Here is a 19,893-nt window from a genome sequence, read left to right as displayed (position 1 = left end):
AAGCACTGAAAGTACCTTTTGTTTTTTTTTTGTTTGTTTTTGTTTCCAAGTAAAGTATTGATGTTTTCCCTTGCTGTTATATTAAACCAGCGGAAATCTTGAAAAAAAAAAAATTGCTAGTATATGAAAACCCACTTTGCAGGATGAAAATGTTTCTTTCAGGCAAGCTTAGCTGGTAAAATCTGGTATTTAAATGAAATGAAATCCTTTTGATTGCGAGTGTGACCCAGCGGGGGGCAGACGGGAGACGTCTCTTCACCGTCATCATCACAGTTCAAGAAAGACATTTCTCATGAATCAACTCCATCTTCAAACAGAACTCAATCTGGATCTCTGCTGACATGTTTGTTTGCGTTCGTCTTGAACCTAAATAAATCCACATGCATTTTGAAGCATATCTCCCTCTGGTGGAAAAACAAATGAACCATCGTACATTCAGGGGGAAAAAGAAAGTGAACAGCTGAGGATGTGGAGGATATTTCTCCACATGGTTAGATGAAGTTATTGCTCTTCATCGTTTCTGAAAAAGGCAAAAAATAAAAGCAAAATGTCTTTTTAACTGCAGTCAGTCCAGCAGTTGTTACGTATGTTTGAACTTTAATCATTTGAGTCATATTTACAGTTAACAACGACCGTCTCCCGAGGTTCTCCAAGAGAACCACGGTACTCCGTTCCAGTAGACCTTTCCTACAAAAGTGTCCCTGAAGAATGAAAAGTGCGAGTAGAAAAAAAGTGTGAAAAATAACAGTGTGAGTTAAGGAGGACGGCGACTGACTGACATGGCATTTATTCACCAGCACAGTCTGCGATTGTCTCAACAGAAGAGAAAGATCAAGTGGAAACTTTTAAATGATATATTATTGTTGAAGACGAGCTACAAGTTCATTCCATGAGTCAAATTAAAAGGTTGTACACTTGTACTGATTTTATCCATCACACACTAAACACACGAGAGGACCGTCGTGGCAATAGAGAAGCTACTTCAAAATGAAAAAGACTAATTCAGGAAGAGGCTTTAAGGAAAAAAATTTATTTGTAACTTTAGAGAAAACAAATATGAGGGGTAGTGACTGGCATCAAGAGAAGACTGTTTTAGGATGTATCCATGGTTTGGACTGACTCCTCCAGCAGTTCCAGATCCAGGGGGGTCACAGCCTTCGTCAGCACGGCTGTGGTTCCTCGTTTATACTTGTAGTCGCCAGTCCTACGGAAGAAAAACATTACACAATAAGTTTTAATCAAACCCAAGTGTTTCACGGTTGCACACCCACGGACTAACTCCCAAAAGCACAGCAAAACTAGTCCACGTTAGAGATACAGTCATGCACGTTAGTAACCCACCTCAGTCTGAGAGGTTCAACACACCACAAAGCTGGTTAGTTAAATCCGGACGGGTTTGAGCGGATGTTACGTCTGCACGCTACCAGAACACTCAGTAGTACTCACGGCGTCAAGGCTTCAAGCTCGGCCAGCCTTCAAGCAGAACGAGCAACGGAACAAGTCAGCCACCGCTCAAGGACAGGTCAAGGTTAAAACACAACACCAAACCCTGGATTCTGCTGAACTGACACATTGCCATTTACTTATTTGAAAGGTAAGATGATGACTTAGTGTAATTATCCCTTCAAAAGCCACAGCAGATGTTTCTGATGTTTGAATCAGTACTGGTTATCACGTGTGAACTAGAGGTCAGTCTGGCGCGTCTGCATTTATGTGTACAGCTGTTAGACTGTGACTACGTATACATGCAGTCAAAATTGGGGTTATTGCTAATATTCTGGTTACTGAAACATTGGGAATAATCTGTTTCCATGCGTGAGTAAACAGGCTTATCCCTGTTTACATGGTAATTAATCATTTGGGATATCTGGATCAAACCAGCGATGCACGGAGAACGTGATGACGCAATTCCCGTCATTTCCCCTTCTTCTTCCTGTATCCAAATCCAAAACAACAACAATAACAGCAGCACGGTGGATAATCAACAGCCCAGTAGAAGTGGTTTTATTTCTTGTCCCTGTAGTTCTCCTTTTTCAGCGTCTTCCAGCGGAGCTTGATCTGGTCTGGCGTTCCTACAAATCCTGCTTTGCGCAACTTTTCTCTCACCTTCTTGTAAATCTGGCTATCCCGGTACTTTCTAGCGTCTACAAATGCAGAAATGTTCATATCCTTCATTACATTTATGAGGTGATTAGTCTCCTGGTCTTGTGTTTCTCCGTGTTTATAAGAACTTCCTGGACTCAAAAGACCAGGATTCCTTGTGAACAGAGCATGTGCAGAAAACAAATTCCTGTTCCTTTTGATGGGGATATTCCGTTTGGCGTTTACATGACCCAATATTCGGGTTTAAAAGGAGTAACCCAGGGGTCATATTGGGGTTTTTAAAAACCGGAATATGAGCAAATTCCGGTTATTCAAAGGGGTTATTGGTGTTTACATGGCCGTGCAAAACCAGGTTATTGCTTAGATTTTTTTTTACTAAAAATGAGACATTTTAACTAGAAATAAGACAAATATTCTTGTTAAGATTTTGAGTTTTTGCAGTGTAGTAGGTCCTACTCAGATTTACACCAGAAATTCAAGTTAAATTAACGATTTGTGATGGAAATTCTCTGCAAAATAAAGTCAAAAATATCCAGAGTTTGAGATGTATGATGTGAAGCAAACCTTCGCCATCAGAATATCATTTTATGCTTTGTCCTGAAGTCTGTATATCTAAAGGTGGGGTCATGACCAGGTGTTGCCAAGACCATATGCCGCTGCCGGAGCAAGCACCTCAAAACAACCAGACATCAGACAACATTCATCTGAACAGGAGAATTACACAATTCCCAGGAAAAACCTCTGGCAGGGCTGCTGGGAACACTGCATGATCGGCAGCCGAGGGTTCAGCCTCCATCACAAACACAAGCCTCGTCCAGACATTGTCCTGGACTCTGTGGCCACGTTGGACATAACAGTGTCCTGGGAGGAGAGATCTCGCTGAAAAAATAAATGACTCCATAGATAAAAGTGAGTGTGGGATTGGAGTTTTTCTTACCAGGCCCAGCCCGGTAAGACCAGTACCAAGCCCGGCCGGATGTGAATGTTGGCTCATAAACAAAGACATGATTTTTTTAAACTTATTTCTTTTTATACATACGTGTTTGTATGTCATATATTACCACTAATTTATACTTTTGGAATATTTCCTCAAATTCCGGCCTTAATGTCACACAGATAGTTTCTGGAATCCTCCTTTTGAATGTGCCACAAAATAAAAATTATATATTACCGCATTTTCTGCACTATAAGGCGCACCTTCAATGAATGACATATTTTAAAACGGTTTCCATATAAGGCGCACTGCATTATAAGGTGCTACAGTAGAGGCTGGGGTTACGTTCTGCATCCATTAGACCAAGGGTCGGCGACCTGCAGCTCTGGAGCTCTTTCATCCTTATACAAAAAAAAAAAAAAGTATTTAATTGAAGTGTATTTTATTTGTGTTAGTTCTTTAATATTTTAGTTCTAAATTGGAAGATTATTGTGATCTTGACATATTCAGGAATTAAAGCAAAAAAAATATTTTTGACTGAAAAAAATTTTTTCACGCCAGTTTATATGCGGTCGCTTCCCAAAGGTTTCAAGTAAAAAAGTTAAATGCTGTATTAGCCCAAAGAGATGATGTTATTGTTGAGAGGAAGGTTTTTCTAAATCACATGGCGTCAACACCCCCGTGGGCCTTCGCAATGCTTTGTTTTAATTAAACAGTGGGATTCTCCTGGTCCGCACCAGTTCTAAGTTTAGCTGCTAGGCACCAGCCGAGGTGACAAGGCTTGCCACCCATCCCTTGATATGCGGAAATGTTACGTAATTGCGAATTAAAAGTTGCGTTCCCTATTGAAACAATACGGACATATATTATGCTCTTATTTATTGATGTCATAATCTACAGGTGAAGGTCGGAAAAGTTGAATATATCACAAAACTTCATTCGTAGTAAATTCAACTAAAGGTGAAACAAATATCTTATTTCCCACTACATTTAAAGTAAGATACTTCAAGCCTTTATTTGTTATAATTTTGGTGATTATGGCTCAGTTTATCAAAACCCCAAATAAAAAAATCTCAAAAAATTTGAATATTTTATGAAATCAATAAAGAATTCAACCATCAAAATTATAACAAATAAAGGTTTAACATGTATTGCTTTGTATGTATTGAGACTATGTAATATATTAGTTTCACCGTTTAAATTTAAATAAATTTACACCATATTCTAATTTTCCAACCTTCACCTGTAGCTATATATTCTACATCTGGGCTGATGTGGACATACGTAGCATAGGAGACTATTTCAGTTACTGGTATGGTTGTCTGTCTGTACAGTCGTGCAAGTTCAATGCTATTAAAGCACTTTAAACTTTACATCAAAGCATTTAGTTTTTTCATATAAAATAAATACATTTCTATGCAGTTTAGACGTTTTGGGGATGTTGACTTTTTTTGCCGCCTGCGCTGCTGAAATCAGGCGTTCCTTATTTTTATTTCTGAAAGGTGGCAACCCGAGAGGCACCCGCCGGGGGCCCACGTTAACGGGTCCCCGGCGGGCGTCGCAGCTGGGGAGATCCGCGAGAAGGGCCCGGCGCGCGTCCAGAGTCGCCGCCGCCGACCGCCGTTCCCGATCCCCCCCACCGGCCCGCCTTCCACGCGGCGCCGGACACCGCCCCGCGAAAGACCCCCGCCCGACGACGCGCGAACGCCGCCTGGACGAAGGCCCCGCGAGGCGGGCCGGGCTGCCGAGCCTCCGGCGGCGGGGAGAGGAGGGCGACGGGGCGACAGTCGACTGCTCCCCCAGCCGCGGCTCGAGCCCAGGCCCGCTTCGCACCCCAGCCCGACCGACCCAGCCCTTAGAGCCAATCCTTATCCCGAAGTTACCGCCTCCTCTGCTCTGATTGGCTAATCCAAGGCTCCGGCAGTTTTATTGGTTTACAACAGCGTCAGTTTAATGCCTAACATGATTTCATTGGATAGTCTAACTATACCACAACAAAACTCACATGCAAAGTTTTTTTAGTTTTTTTTTTCCCCCTCATTTTCCAATTGACGGAAATCCGTCCAGAGACGGAGAACTTTAATCCCTGCATATTAGAATAAATATATCTTATTGTTTTTAATCGCTCAAAATATGTATACATGTCTATGGTTGCGAGACCTGTTGCGGCTCAATATTGATCCATATATAAGACTCAATATTGATCCATATATAAGACTCAATATTGATCCATATATAAGGCGCATGGTCAGCTTTTGAAAAAAAATGAAGGCTTTTAGGTGCGCCTTATAGTGCGGAAAATACGGTAGTAGAAAATAAATACATTTAAGAAAGGCATCTTGGATGTTTAATTTTGGCCAAAAAGAAAGAGTTGTGTTCCTTCATGATGGCCATGTTTAACCTGCATCTATTAGCTGATAGCTGGTTGAGACACCTGATCCTGGGATCCTGATCTCCAGCAGTGGTTTGGATTTTCACCTCAACATGCTCAGAAACAGAGGAAACAACATGCAATAGGCATCCATAAATGAGACCGAGCAGAAGCTCCTGAAGCATCGGGAGTGTGGCCTCACCTGACTCCCTTCTTGTTGGCTTCATCGTGAGGCCTGATGTAGTCCACGTTGCCCTTGGTGATGACGCACAGGTCGATGTTGCTGCCAGAGCCCAGGTCGTTGAAGATCCCTGCAGCGATGGCATCACGAACCAGCCTCTTTGCGTCCTCTTCCTTTGAAGAAACAACACAGACACTGGATTGACAACCACCATGATCGGAAACAGAGCCACATCAGGTCAGGGTAGAAGATCAAACCCGTCAGTTGCTGTGGATAACTCATCGCAAGACTTACTTCCATGTCTGGCTTGTAGCGATCTTCAAACACGGCCATGGCAGCTAGTGAGCCGGAGCCTTGAGGAACAAAATTTCAGACTGAGTTTCTCATCATTTAAGGCAAGGCAAGTTTATTTGTAGAGCACAATTCAACACAAAGTAATTCAAAGTGCTTTACATCAACATTAAAAGCGGCAGGACACAATTAAAACATAAATAACAAATAAAATGATAAGAAAAGAGGTAAAATAATAGAAAGCAAAAGTAAGGGCAGTAGAGTACAGCAGGTACACATCAAATTCTTAAAATAGAGATGCATCGATCAGGATTTTGAGGGCTGATCACTGGTCACCAAAATCAGTATCTGCCGATCTCGATGTTGCCGATCACCAATCACAGCGTGAAATCCATAAATTTTTCAATAGTGTTGTCTCATGTACATGACACTGACATTGTATTATTAGGTATAAAAATTAGGAGATGAGAAAGTATCATGAATTGTCTGTTTTATTGCAGGCAGAGGCAATATAATATTTCACCCTCTAGAGCAGGGGTAGGCAACCGTGGTCCTCGAGTGCCACTGTCCTGCATGTCTTAGATGCTACCCTGCTTCAGCACACCGTGATAAAAGTACCTGTGTCATCAACAGAATTGTGCAGCCCTGGATGACAAGCTGATGACGATGATTAATTAGAATCAGGTGTGTTAAAGCAGGGAAACATCTAAAACATGCAGGACAGTGACACTCGATGACCAGGGTTGCCTACCCCTGCTCTAGAGACTCTAATGGTCCTTTTCCACTAGTACCTACTCACTGCGCTTCTACCCGCCACGCCCCCGTCTTACACTTTTCCACTAGGAAAAACCCAGGCGGGTGGAGCCGGGCCAAGCAGATTTTCTGTACCGAGGCTGCCGAGGTTCTGAGCAGCTGAGTCGGCCCTGGATCTGACGTCATCACCCTCCACGCCACCGATTGGTCGGGGGGCGGCCAGACGTTTGAATCAGGAAGCGGGAGTCGGGCGCCCGATCGATCGAGTGGCTGATTGATCGGGACAACACTAATTAAATCGTTTTATATATTGTTGCATTTAACGTCACTTCCGGCCGGTGGCGGCGTCACGGAAGTGACGAAGTAAGTGAAACTAACATGGTTTACATGTTTGAATTGTGAAATGTTCTATCTGTTCATGTTCATTAAGCTGCTGCTATCCATTCATTCAGAAAGTTGCACTAAGGTTAAGCCAATAAGTATAAGTAATTTTCTTGTGTTTGTGAGTTTGACTGGATGTCATTCAACGACCTCTTTTGAAGTTAAATTTATTTATTTCTGTTATTGCACGATTTTGCACTTTTTGTTTTAGTTTACAATTTCATGTTTTTACATTTTGTGGCACCAGAGCTGATAAGCTTTGTTGAAAAGAAACTTGGGATCATTTAGTTTTAGTCCTATTTTTTTTTTCTTTTTAATTACCGTATTTTCGCGACCATGAGGCGCACATTTTTTTTTTTTAAATGTGCCGGGCGCCTTATGAAACGGTGCGCCGTGTCTATTACCTGAATTACGGTAATGTAAGGCTGGCCACCATGAGAACGGTAAAAAGAGAAGGGGGCGGGTGAAGCCCCCGTGAGTTGCGACGTGAATGAGACTCCACTGAGCTGTTTAATGCGAAACAGATGATGAAGACTTTTAAGGATTTGCTTGATGTGTAAAGTGAAATAAAATACAATCAAACTAAGTTTCGCTCCAGCTCTGTTTAAATAAGCACACTTGTGTGTGTGTGTTCTGCAGCGCGTGTGTGTTTTGCATGTCGGGAACCGAGAATGCAGCTGCCGTGGGTTTGCGGGTCCGATCGCCGCATCCCCGGGGCAGATCCGGCTGAAATGCCGGTGCTCTTTCCCCGGGAGCCCCTGCTACCAGTGCAGGCGGGCTCCTCCGGTCCCGGTCGGTCGGAACCGGTCACGTTCCCCGGTTGAAGCCGCGGTGATGCGCGCTGCTCCTCCCGACTTCCTGGTTCCCCAAGCGGGGTCCGATCGACCTGGTTCCCACCCGCTTTGCGAGCAGAGATTTCTGGGGTCTGTCCCAGGTCGGACCAGCTTCACCCTCCGAAATTTCCAGCGAAATCTGTCGGTTACAAACCCGGTACTGGATCCCGACATGCGCGTGTCGGGGACATGTGAGAATGTGTGTGTTTCGCCGCGCGAAACACACACATTCTCATTTATGTGGTGCTTGCCTGCCTCGCTGATGGACAGAAACTGTGGTGATTTTTAAAAGAAAAACTTTGCATAAGACGTTTCCAGCCGGAGTCATTATAAGGGCGAATGAAAAGGGGTGGCTGGATGAAGGGACGATGATCAAGTGGCTGAGACAGGTCTGGAAATTCGGACTGGCGCAGCTGAATTAGCGGAGCGGAGCTCCTGTCGGATACAACCCGGTACCGACATGCGCGTGTGTGTGAGCGGGACCAGCGCGGGGGGCGGACGGGGAGTGGACCCGGGACCAGCGCGGGGAGCGGAGCGGGACCCGGGACCCGGGACCGCCGCGGTCGGGATCCGCAGCACAACGGGGTATGAAAAGTTTATTTACTCTTGTGCTTGCCTGCCACGCGATGGACAGAAACTGCCGGCTATGGTGATTTTTAAAAGAAAAGCGTTGCCTAAACAGACTTTTCCAGCCAGAGTGAAATGAAAAGGGCTGGTGGCTGAGACAGGTTTATGTGCGGCGACCCGTGGTTTTTTAAAATTCTTTAATGCGGAAACAGAATATGAACCTTTGAAGGGTTTGATTGATGTGAAAAGTGAAATAAAATATCAAACTAAGTTTTGCTTCCGCTCTATTTTTAGCGCGTGTGTTAGGGCTGCACGATTAATCGTTAAAAAAATCGCGATCTCGATTCATGCTTGAACGCAATCTCATTTCCAAATGACGACGATTTAAAAAAAAATAATAAAAAAAAAATAAATAAATATATAGGCTATATATATTTTTTTTTTTAAAGATGGCTGCATAAAAAAGGACTAGGCCTATGTTCTAGGTTGTTGTAGTCCTGTCATGGTCAACTATCATGTTGTCATGTTTGTTATATTTTGTTAATGATTGTGGATTACATTTGGAGAAACATCTACCTTTCTCATCACCTGACACATATTGCACATAAATATTGTTAAAATTGTTATTGTTAAAATTATTTAAAGACAAGAGAGATGTTGATTGTTTTTATGTTCAATGTCAGCTGTTACAGCAAAAAGCAGCCAGAGGAATAATTTGTTGCCTCAGAACTACAGGATCTGTTACAAGTCCCCTTTCTGAAAGGGTGTTCAATTCAGGGAGGAACAAATATTGTTCAAAATTGTTATTATTGTTTAAATTATTCAAAGGTTTGTGTAAAGAAGACAAGAGATGTTTATTGTTATTATATTTTTTTTCAGCTGTTGCAAAGTTAAAGTAATAAGTGCAATAAATTTTATATTGGAAAAAAATCGTGAGAGAATCGTGATCTCAATTCTAAGCAAAAAAATCGTGATTCTCATTTTGTCCAGAATCGTGCAGCCCTAGCGTGTGTGTTCTGCAGCGCGTGTGTGTGCAGCTTCGTGTCTGTAGACTGCGCCTTTTGGGTTGGTGCGCCGTATGTGTGTTTTAAAACCAAAACTGAGGGTGCGCCTTTCCACACGGTGCGCCGTATGGTCGTGAAAATACGGTAATTGCCAAAATGTATCTGATCTGGAAAAAGTACCGTATTTTCGCGACCATAAGGCGCACATAAAATTATTTTTTCTTTTTAAAAATGTTCTGCGCGCCCAATGAAACGGTGCGGCGTATCTATTACCTGTATTACGGTAATGTTAGGCGGGCGGCCACCATGAGAACGGTAAAGGGAGAAGCACCCGTGAGTTGCGGACGTGAATGAGACCATCCTCAGACTGAAAGCAGTAGCGCTGGCGGAAGAAATGAAAATTGAACATTTTCATGGAGGTCCATCTTGGTGCTTTCGCTTCATGAAACGGTGCCAGCGCAGCAGCAGCGCCCGGCAGATTACATGGAAAAGATGGAGAGCTTCCACTCATTCTGCAGCCGACACATCACCGACAAACGCATCCAGCCCAGACACATCACCAACATGGACGAGGTGCCGCTCACGTTCCACATGCCGGTGAATCACCCGGTGGAGTTAACGGGGGCCCGCGCGGTGGAGAGACGGGGGCCCGCGCGGTGGAGAGACGGGGGCCCGCGCGGTGGAGAGACGGGGGCCCGCGCGGTGGAGAGACGGGGGCCCGCGCGGTGGAGAGACGGGGGCCCGCGCGGTGGAGAGACGGGGGCCCGCGCGGTGGAGAGACGGGGGCCCGCGCGGTGGAGAGACGGGGGCCCGCGCGGTGGAGAGACGGGGGCCCGCGCGGTGGAGAGACGGGGGCCCGCGCGGTGGAGAGACGGGGGCCCGCGCGGTGGAGAGACGGGGGCCCGCGCGGTGGAGAACCACACACAACGGGGTATGAAAAGTCTTCATTTATTGTTGTGCTTGGTTGCCACGCTGATGGACAGAAACTGTGATTTATGGTGATTTTTAAAAGAAAAACTTTGCCTAAAGACGTTTCCAGCCGGAGTCATTATAAAGGCGAATGAAAAGGGCTGGATGAAGGGATGATGATCGAGTGGCTGAGGCAGGTCTATGTGCGGCGACCCGGTGGTTTTTTTCACACATCATGCGTGGGCTAACGTGTCTGCTGGGACTTTTGTTCGGGCTTTTGCAAAAGCCGACATTTCCGAGGCGCCGCACGGCACAGAAAGTGACTCTGACAGCGAGGAAATTCGGACGGGCACAACTGAATTAGCGGAGCTCTTTAATGCAGAAACAGAGGATGAGGACTTTGAAGGGTTTGATTAATGTAAAAACTGAAATAAAATACAATCAAACTAAGTTTTGCTCCTGCTCTATTTTTAAATAAGCACACTTGTGTGCTTGTGTGTGTGTTCTGCAGCGGGTGTGTGTGTTTTGCGGCGCGTGTGTGTGCAGCTCCATGTCTGTGGACTGCGCCTTTTGGGTCGGTGCGCCACATGTGTGTTTTAAATCCAAAAATTACACACAAAAATGAGGGTGCGCCTTTTCACACGGTGTGCCGAATGGTCGTGAAAATACGGTATCGGAAATGTATCGGGAGCCAAAACAAGTGATTGGATCGGGAAAAATCGGGATCGGCAGATACTCAAACTGAAGTGATTGGGAGCTAAAAAAATCCCGATCGGGACGACCCTAATGATATGTCAAAGTGGGACTGACCCATGGTGACGTAGGGCAGCTTGTCAGTGGAGCCGTGGGGGTAGATGCTGTATAGGTGAGGGCCGTTACAGTCCACTCCTCCCAGGACGAGAGCAGCACCGATGTAGCCCTGATATCTGAAAGCAAAACATCAAATATCTTACTTGACCTTTAAAAACATAAAGAAGATCTGACTGACTTGTGAACATGTAATGACAACATGGTTTTTACAGAGATAAGAGTGACTATGTTTACATGCAGTCAAAATTCCCTGTGTACATGATAATTAATCTGAAACTGAAACATTGGGAATAATCTGTTTCCATGCGTGAGTAAACAGGCTTATCCCTGTTTACATGGTAATTAATCATTTGGGATATCTGGATCAAACCAGCGATGCACGGAGAACGTAATGACGCAATTCCCCTCATTTCCACTTCTTCTTCCTGTATCCAAATTCAAAACAAATGCTGCTTTGTGCAACTTTTCTCTCACCTTCTTGTAAATCTTCTATCCCGGTACTTTCTACCATCTACAAATGCAGAAATGTTCATATCCTTCATTACATTTATGAAGTGATTAGTCTCCTCCTGGTCTTGTGTTTCTCCGTGTTTATAAGAACTTCCTGGACTCAAAAGACCAGGATTCCTTGTGAACAGAGCATGAGCAGAAAACAAATTCCTGTTCCGTTTGATGGGGATATTCCGTTTGGCGTTTACATGAGCAAATATTCTGGTTTTAAAAGGAGTAACCCAGGGCTCATATTGGGTTTTTAAAAACCGGAATATGAACAAATTCTGATTATTCAAAGGGGTTATTGGTGTTTACATGGCCGTGCAAAACCGGGTTATTGCTAATATTCCAGTTAGAAAAAGGTTATTGACTGCATGGAAACGCAGTCATGGTTTTTACAGAGAGGAGATTGACTGTACGGAGACAGCGGTACCTGAAGAGCATCTGTTTGAGCATGCGGTTGGCGGTGGCCACGCGTGGCACCCGGCCAGTGGAGAGCGAGTGCAGCTCCAGGTTGGAGGAGATGATCTGGGTGGTCATCTCCGTGTCTGCAGCTGTTCCTGCACCACAGCAGCTGCCAGACCACAGGGCAAAGTCACAAACATTTTCTTAAAGCGCTCAACTTCCAATTAGACTGTTTCAACACCTGCTTTTATCTGAAAGCACAAAGACACAGTGCAGCATAACGGAAGAACAAAGTCTTCCTTAAACGTAGATTTGAAGCCTGCAGCTGTGTGGTGAAACTTACTAAATGTTGGATGAGATGAAGTGGATCTTGGAGCAGTTCTTGTCTGCCACCACCATGCCCTCGGTGGCTCTGGTGTCAGCTCCAAGGATGACGCCGTCCTTAACACACAACCACAAGTCATCATTCATGTAGTTGCACACAACACATTTCTACATGTTTGTAACACCGACAATTTTTTTAACGCACGATTAGCGTGCAGGATAAAAAAAACAAAACGCGCATTATATAATTTCTGGCGCTCGTCGGCACCGTAGCCTGAGGAAAAGTCTGGTGGACTGAAAGATGGAGAATGAAAAAGGGACTTTTGAACAGCTAGTTCACTTTCAAAAAGATGCCAGATGGTTCGCTGGACAAGACTAAAGTTATTTGCATGTCGATTTGAAATGAATTACCATCGAAGTACGTCGAGTCTCAAATACCAGAGAACGCCGCGCCCCCCGTCAAAAGCAGACAATGCTGAATAGATGTGAGGGAAGGAGGTTCCTCACCTGAATACATTAGATGAGCAAAGAATCTGAAGTATTAGCTAACTATAGCCCAACTGCACTTTATAGGTTGAGTTACTCCCTGCTGTTACATGTGCACTTTATTTATTTGTAATTTAGTTTTTGTATCCCCCTGTTTTGATCCAACTTAGCCTTTTATTTTCCTCCATATGACGTTAGACATAACCAAATGGAAAATTTAACTGACCAATGCACTTCTTGTACAATGTTTGTGATGCATATGGTTCATTGTTTTACATTGAGCTGCTTATAAAAACAATCTTAAGTTAGTCTTTACAAGTGTAAAGTTGGGGACTACATGTGTTTGTATTTATGAAGGAATGTTACATTCAGGTCAAAAGCTTTTTTTGTGGAAAGTTGAATAAACATTGGCATAAAGCAGCATATTTGCCCTTTCTCATGTTGTTAACAGTATTAAAAACCATTTAAAAAAAATATCTAAAGGTAATTTAGAACAGCAAAAAATGTGTGAATAAATGTGCGATTAATCACGAGTTGACTATGGACAACATGCGATTAATCGCGATTAAAAAAAATTCATCGTTTGACAGCCCTAGTTTTTATATATGAATGGACAGCTTGGATTCCGGCGAGTGCACGGCATGTTGAGTGAGCTGTTTGCGTTTAACGTTTTGATTGATGTCATCGCGTGCATCGCGGGGTTGGCGGGGCGCCAGTAACCATAGCAACGCGCAGCTTTTTTACTACGTGCGAGAGATTAGGAGTGACAGGATTCATTAAATCGGTGTCGAGAAGAAAGTTCTTTGTAGTTTTACCATAAAGAGACGCTATGAAACGAACTATAGACTCGTTTTTCAGAAGAAAAAATAATCCAGAAGCTCCTGTCGGTCCTGTGCCAGTTTCCCAAACTTCCGACGACAGTTCAGAGGACGAGTCAGCAGGTGATGTCCCAGCAGCAAAAAAGCCCAAATCTTATAATTTCAGACAAGAATGGCTCACTGAATTTAAGTGGTTGAGATATTGTAAACAAAAAGAAGTAATGTCCTGCATGTACTGCCCTCAGTGTGGTCCAAAATTCGCCGGGAAAACTAAATTCACCGACTCCACCACACACTTCAAACATGAAACGCTGGTTAAGCACAACAGCAGCATCAGGCATAAATTATGCAGGGACAGATGCAATGATGGAGCAAAAGTGCCGCTGCCCACCTCATTTAAGATGCAGGCAACTAAAAACAGGTCTGCAGAAGAGGCTGATGTGACAATGAAATTCAATACAGCATATCATATCGCCAAGGAGGAGTTGCCATTCACAAAATTCAGGGGCCTGATTGAACCGTTAAAAAAAATGGAGTTCAAATAAATCCCACTTACTGCAACGACACAGCATGTGCGCAGTTCATTGGTGTGATTGCTGATGCAATGAAAAAGAAGACCAGCGAAAAGGTACAGAATGCCCCTTATCTGTCCTTCATGATTGACGGCGACACTGATATTTCAACCAAAGAATGCGAGATAATTTACGGACGGATCCTGGATCAAGGAAGGCCAGTGAATATTTTGATTGGCCATGTTGAAGTCCAGCATGCACATGCTGAAGGTATGTTACAGTATCACGCTATGAAACCATATGTTTTTAACTGAAAAGAGGCACTGTATTGGCATGTATTATTCATTAAGCCATACAATTAAAATGTGCTTACTAAATTAAAAAAATAAGCAAACTAATAACCATTACTGTGGTTACACTAAATATTGCCTACAAATAAATAACAGACTTCAAGGCACATCTAAAAAAAGCTAAATCATACAAGTAAAAAAGTACAAAGAAATTCCAGATAACATTTATTTGTAAATTACAGAGATAATATATTTTTTATTTTAGGAATCTATGATGCCACCAAAAAGGCCTTTAGTAATTTGGGGACAGAGACCGGCTGGATGGAGAAGACAGTTGCCATGGGAGCAGATGGGGCAGCAGTGAACCTTGGGCATAAGGGGGGTGTAATAGCTCTCCTCCAAGCAGAGGCGGGTAACTTTATTGTGCCCTTTCACTGCTTGCCACATAGGTAAGTTATGTAGACAATTACATTATTATGTTATTATGTACAATAAACAATGTACTGATTAATGTATTGTTTCTTAAGACTGGAGCTGGCAATGCTGTCAGTGCAGAGAAAAACCCCCATGGTGGATAAAGTCTACAGTCTGCTGAACATGGTATGGAAGACATACCATTTTAGCAGCAAATCCATGCGAGAGCTGAGGGCGTTGGGAGTGGAGCTGGGTGTCAGAGTCAATGTCCCAAGTGGTGTCAGTGGGACACGCTGGCTCCCACATGTGTCCCGTGCCCTGCAAACTCTTTTGAAACCTGGAGGTGGAGGAAGGGACCACCAGCTGCAGAACCCAGGACAGTTCACAGCAGTGTTTTTTCATATGGATCATTTGAGTACATCATCAGCCAACGCAGATGTTGCAGGAAGAGCAAGAAAGGTCTGTATTATTTTTTTTAAATGTCATGTTTGTTCTCTTAGATCCATAACATTACTGATTATATGTTGGTTATGTCCTTCAGATCAAGAAGATGATGGAAGATGCAACCTTTGTTGCTTTCTGTCACTTCCTGGCAGACCTGTTTGATGCAATCAGTAAATTCAGTCTTCTGCTTCAGAGAAATGATGTGATCTTGCCTCAGGTAACACTGAAGCTACACTATATTGCTTTGTTGTGTATGATTAATTTTGATCTGATCATATTTTTTTTTTTTCCCATTCACAATATTCACATTACAGGCTGTCAACAGCCTTGAAAATCTACTTGCAACTATTGAAGCAATGGAAGTCAGAGCGAAGCCGGGTGGTAGGCTGGCAGAACTCAAGGCAGACCTTCAGGGCCAGAAAAGAAGACAGGAGATGGATGATGCTGAGACTATGCTTATCTATAAATATCAGGTAACTCAAAATTGTATAGTTTTAGTTTTGGAGTCTAATTTTCATTTTATATTATTGTCTCAAGCCATCCCTCTAATGTTTTAACTTAGGGGATCACCATTAAAGGAGACATTTCTGGGCTAGTAGAGGACTCCACAGCAAGCACACATTTGCAGCAAGCAATAAGTGCAACAGTTCAGTGTACTGTGGGGCACTTGAGACAGAGATTTGGCAGTCTACTAGGCAAGTGAAAGGAACAAATATTATTGAAAATGTATAACTAATTATAAAATATATTAACATTTTGTCATTCATTCATCTTTTGGTTTCTTTGTCCTCCTTTTTCCTCCTCTCTCTTAACAGATGAATACCTCACACCATCACCAACAGCCAAGGCAGTGAGATCATTCAAGATCTTCAGCCATGACTCCTGGCCAGAGCAGAGAGATCAGCTAATTGACTACGGTGGTGAAGAGCTGGATTTCCTGCTGTTCTCTACTGTGCTAACAAGGTCCATGAGTCTTTAAATCAGGGGTTACCAATCCTGGTCCTCGAGGGCCGGTGTCCTGCATGTTTTAGAGTTTTCTCTGCTTTAACACGCCTGATTCTAATTAATCATCGTCATCAGCTTGTCATTGAGGTCTGCACAATTCTCTTAACGACACAGTCACTTTTATCACGGTGCAATGAAGCAGCGAAACATGTAAAACATGCAGGACACCGGCCCTCGAGGACCAGGATTGGTGACCCCTGCTCTAAATCATTTTGGGGCAGATGACCACGTTCAAAACAATGTTCTTACAAATGTAACTTAATTCTACAGGAACCATTTAAATTGTGTGGTCGTCTTACTTTTCACTCCTTTCAGAAATGGCTGTGACATTAATCTGGCTCGAGAGGAGTACCAGTCCATGAAAATGTTCATTGCAAGTAATTACATTACATTACATTAATACATTACATTAATTACATACCGTGGTAGGACATGGACAAGTCCTACCACTTCCCACCACCAGATGATGCTAACTAAGGAGCCATACATCTCTGATTACAAGGTACAAATGAAGTCCTCATGAATGTTTTGTTGTAAAATGATTCCTTGATTAAATCAAATCAAACCTTTTTGTATCTATTCTTTATAGAACATCCTCCATGTTGTGAACATCATGCTTGTCCTTCCTGTATCATCGGCTGTGTGTGAACGGGGATTCTCAGCACAGAGGAGAATCAAATCTGATGTCAGGGGGTCCCTGCATGTGGACACAGTGGAGGACCTGGTCAGAATAAGTCTTGAGGGACCAAGCTTGGAGGAGTTTGATGCCAAGGAGGCTGTCCAGATGTGGTTTAATCAGAGTAAAAGAGCAAGAAGCAACTACAAGGGTTGGCCTACAGAGGTGTCTAACCCTGCGTTCACACTGAAAGCGTCACGGGCGTCATAGGCGTCTGGCTGCCATTCATTGTCTATGAAAAACGGGCGTCGAGAGGCGGCGGGGGCGGCGGGAGCGGCAGGAGCGTCTGGCGGCGGGCGCGGCGCGTCAATTTGAAAGTTGAAAAATCTGAACTTTATGCAAATGAGCAGCGGCGACGCCGAGGCGTCGTCCAATCACACACCAGGATTCCCGAAGCGAGAACTCTCAATGCAGATTGTACTTTCATGTAGACACAAACGTACAATGATTCACATGCGTACAGGAGCAGAGCTGTGCACTAACAAACTTATTTTATCAGGAATTAATATATTTCATCCAGCAAAATGACATTTTGCTGGTTTGACTGCCGTTTTTACCTGAAGTGCTCATGTGAAACACGTACCTGATGGTTGAGGGGCTGGATGGTCCCAACGATTTTATTTGCTACATTAATCCAACGAAAAATAATTAAAACCCGTGCTTATTAATCACAAAACACAGGTTAAACATCATGACTAAATCCGCTCCGACCCGGTGTGTCAGTGTTCACCGCACAGACTGCAGCTTCGACTGAATTATGGTGCTCGCTTGCCCGTTGTTGCGAAGTCTTTTTCAAACCTCGCCAGAATAAAGGCTGATTTATGGTTCCGCGTTACACCAACGCAGAGCGTACGGAGCGCGTCGCCCCGTAACCTACGCCGTAGGCTCTGCGCCGCGGAACCATAAATAAGCTCTCGAGCCGGCAGACGGCTGTACTCATCTCGAAATTTTGGAGCAAATTTCTTAACAGGCGTTATTTGGATAAACTGAGCCCAGGTTGGGGATCTTAACGGTTACTTTTACACCTGAAAAAATATTAAAACTTAATAAAGTGGCATATTAACAGCACTACAGCTGAAATTAAAACAGCTTTTAGCTCTCAGCTTCCTGATATGGTGTGACATATGTGCAAACGTAACTACACAGTCGCTTACGTACCCGAACGTAGCTCTCACGCAGTGACATAGCAAGCTAAATTTAGAGGTGGTGCTGAAAAGTAGGGGTAGTGGGAGTATTGGGACTGGGCCCTGGGAAGATTACAAGGGCCCAAAAATTTGTGTCTTGATTTTTAGGAGTAGTGGTAGAAAGTAGGGGGAGTATTGGGATTGGCCCTAACTCACCTTGTAGACGATGCCACAGATGGTGGTTCCTGTCTTGCGTGCAGCGGGCATGCTCCATCCTAGTTTGTTACCTTCCCCTTCCAAAACTGCATTTCTGAAATTGAGGATATTAAAAGACAGAACACAAAGAAAAGTAAATTATTTTAAATGTTAAAACTGCAGTAACATAGAAAGAGGCACCTTGCTTCATTGTATATGGGAATGTAAGAAACTCCAGGACTTTTGGAAAGATACCCTTTGCCTGATTTCAAGATTAACAGAGTAAACAATTCCTGTTGAACCCAGATTATATCTATTACATTTATACCCTGAAGACTTTGGTGCAAATGCAAAGAAAAGAAAGCTCATAGATTTTTGTTTGTTACAAGTTAAAAGAATCCTAATTCCACCCAGTGGTTAAAAGAGACGTCTTCACACCTCATACTAGAAAAACGAACATACAGGACTGTCTCAGAAAATTAGAATATTGTGATTTTCTTTAATGCAATTACAAAAACAAAAATGTCATACATTCTGGATTCATTACAAATCAACTGAAATATTGCAAGCCTTTTATTATTTTAATATTGCTGATCATGGCTTACAGCTTAAGAAAACTCAAATATCCTATCTCAAAAAATTTGAATATTCTGGGAATCTTAATCTGTAAACCATAATCAGCAATATTAAAATAATAAAAGAATGTATGACATTTTTTTTTTTTTTTTTTTTTTTTTTTTTAAATTGCATTATAGAAAATAAAGAACGTTATCACAATATTCTAATTTTCTGAGACAGTCCTGTAAATAGAATATAACTATGATATAAATATAATAATACGTATATCTAAGTATATAAACATACAAAGACAACATGACAGAATAGCAGAACACACACAGCTGCTGATCTTTAAACACAGTCTTCACTTTTATACCTCAAATAAACAATTTCGTTATATTTCTTCTTAAATTGTTTTATGTTCTCAAATATCCTATCTAAAAAATATATAATATTGTGGTAATCTTAATGTTAAACTGTGAGCAGGAGTTAGTTCCGGCGGAGCGGGAAACCGCCTGAGTCATTGTTAACATGAGCTCGCATCACGACAGAGAGATCTGAAATAAAACCATCTAGACGCCAAACAACGAATGTATTCAAACATCTAGACATCATGAGTAACTTATGGAACAATTCCCATCCGTCTTGTTTATGATCAGATGCGTTTACCTCTTGCAGTTTTCGAAACTGAAACCCCCGACGGGCAGCCGGCTCACAGTCAGCGTCGCCATTTTGGTGGATGAGACCGCTGTTTCCGGGAAGTGAAGATGCTGCGTTCAGGGACCGCGGCCGGGATGCTGCGTTCAGGGACCGCGGCCATAGACATATATACGTAGACGCCCCATCGAGCTGCTGCGATACGTCAACGTCGCCGCCATATTGGATGTTCAAGACTGCGCTGTAAACTAGAACATTTCAGGAAATTTTGATATGGGCATGCCCTACTGCCCATTCGTCCCCTCTCGCTGCTTTGGTTTGGGGATGTAGTGTTTGTGTTTGGGGTGGTTCTATGT

The 19,893-nt window shown here is 43.1% G+C and overlaps 1 protein-coding gene across 2 annotated transcripts; it reads right to left on the bottom strand.

Annotated features, from left to right (window-relative positions):
* Positions 1 to 1,009: 1,009 nt before the first annotated feature.
* On the bottom strand, positions 1,010 to 19,673 carry psmb7 (proteasome 20S subunit beta 7). 2 transcript variants are annotated; one of them, XM_061734624.1, is made up of 9 exons: positions 19,550 to 19,673; positions 18,344 to 18,437; positions 12,378 to 12,475; positions 12,063 to 12,203; positions 11,138 to 11,253; positions 5,884 to 5,942; positions 5,611 to 5,762; positions 1,447 to 1,473; positions 1,010 to 1,204 (listed from the first exon to the last, which is right to left on the bottom strand). In XM_061734624.1, the coding sequence occupies exons 1-9, from the start codon at positions 19,609 to 19,611 to the stop codon at positions 1,093 to 1,095; spliced, it is 861 nt and encodes a 286-aa protein (XP_061590608.1). In that variant the 5' UTR covers positions 19,612 to 19,673; the 3' UTR covers positions 1,010 to 1,092. The 2 variants fall into 2 exon arrangements, with proteins under 2 accessions (XP_061590608.1, XP_061590609.1); XM_061734625.1 differs by lacking the exon at positions 1,447 to 1,473.
* Between the last annotated feature and the right edge of the window lie 220 nt (positions 19,674 to 19,893).

The sequence above is a fragment of the Cololabis saira genome, chromosome 11 (assembly GCF_033807715.1).
Source record: "Cololabis saira isolate AMF1-May2022 chromosome 11, fColSai1.1, whole genome shotgun sequence".
In the NCBI taxonomy this organism is placed as follows: Eukaryota; Metazoa; Chordata; class Actinopteri; order Beloniformes; family Belonidae; genus Cololabis; species Cololabis saira.
This window is presented reverse-complemented; position numbering and strand designations above follow the sequence as displayed.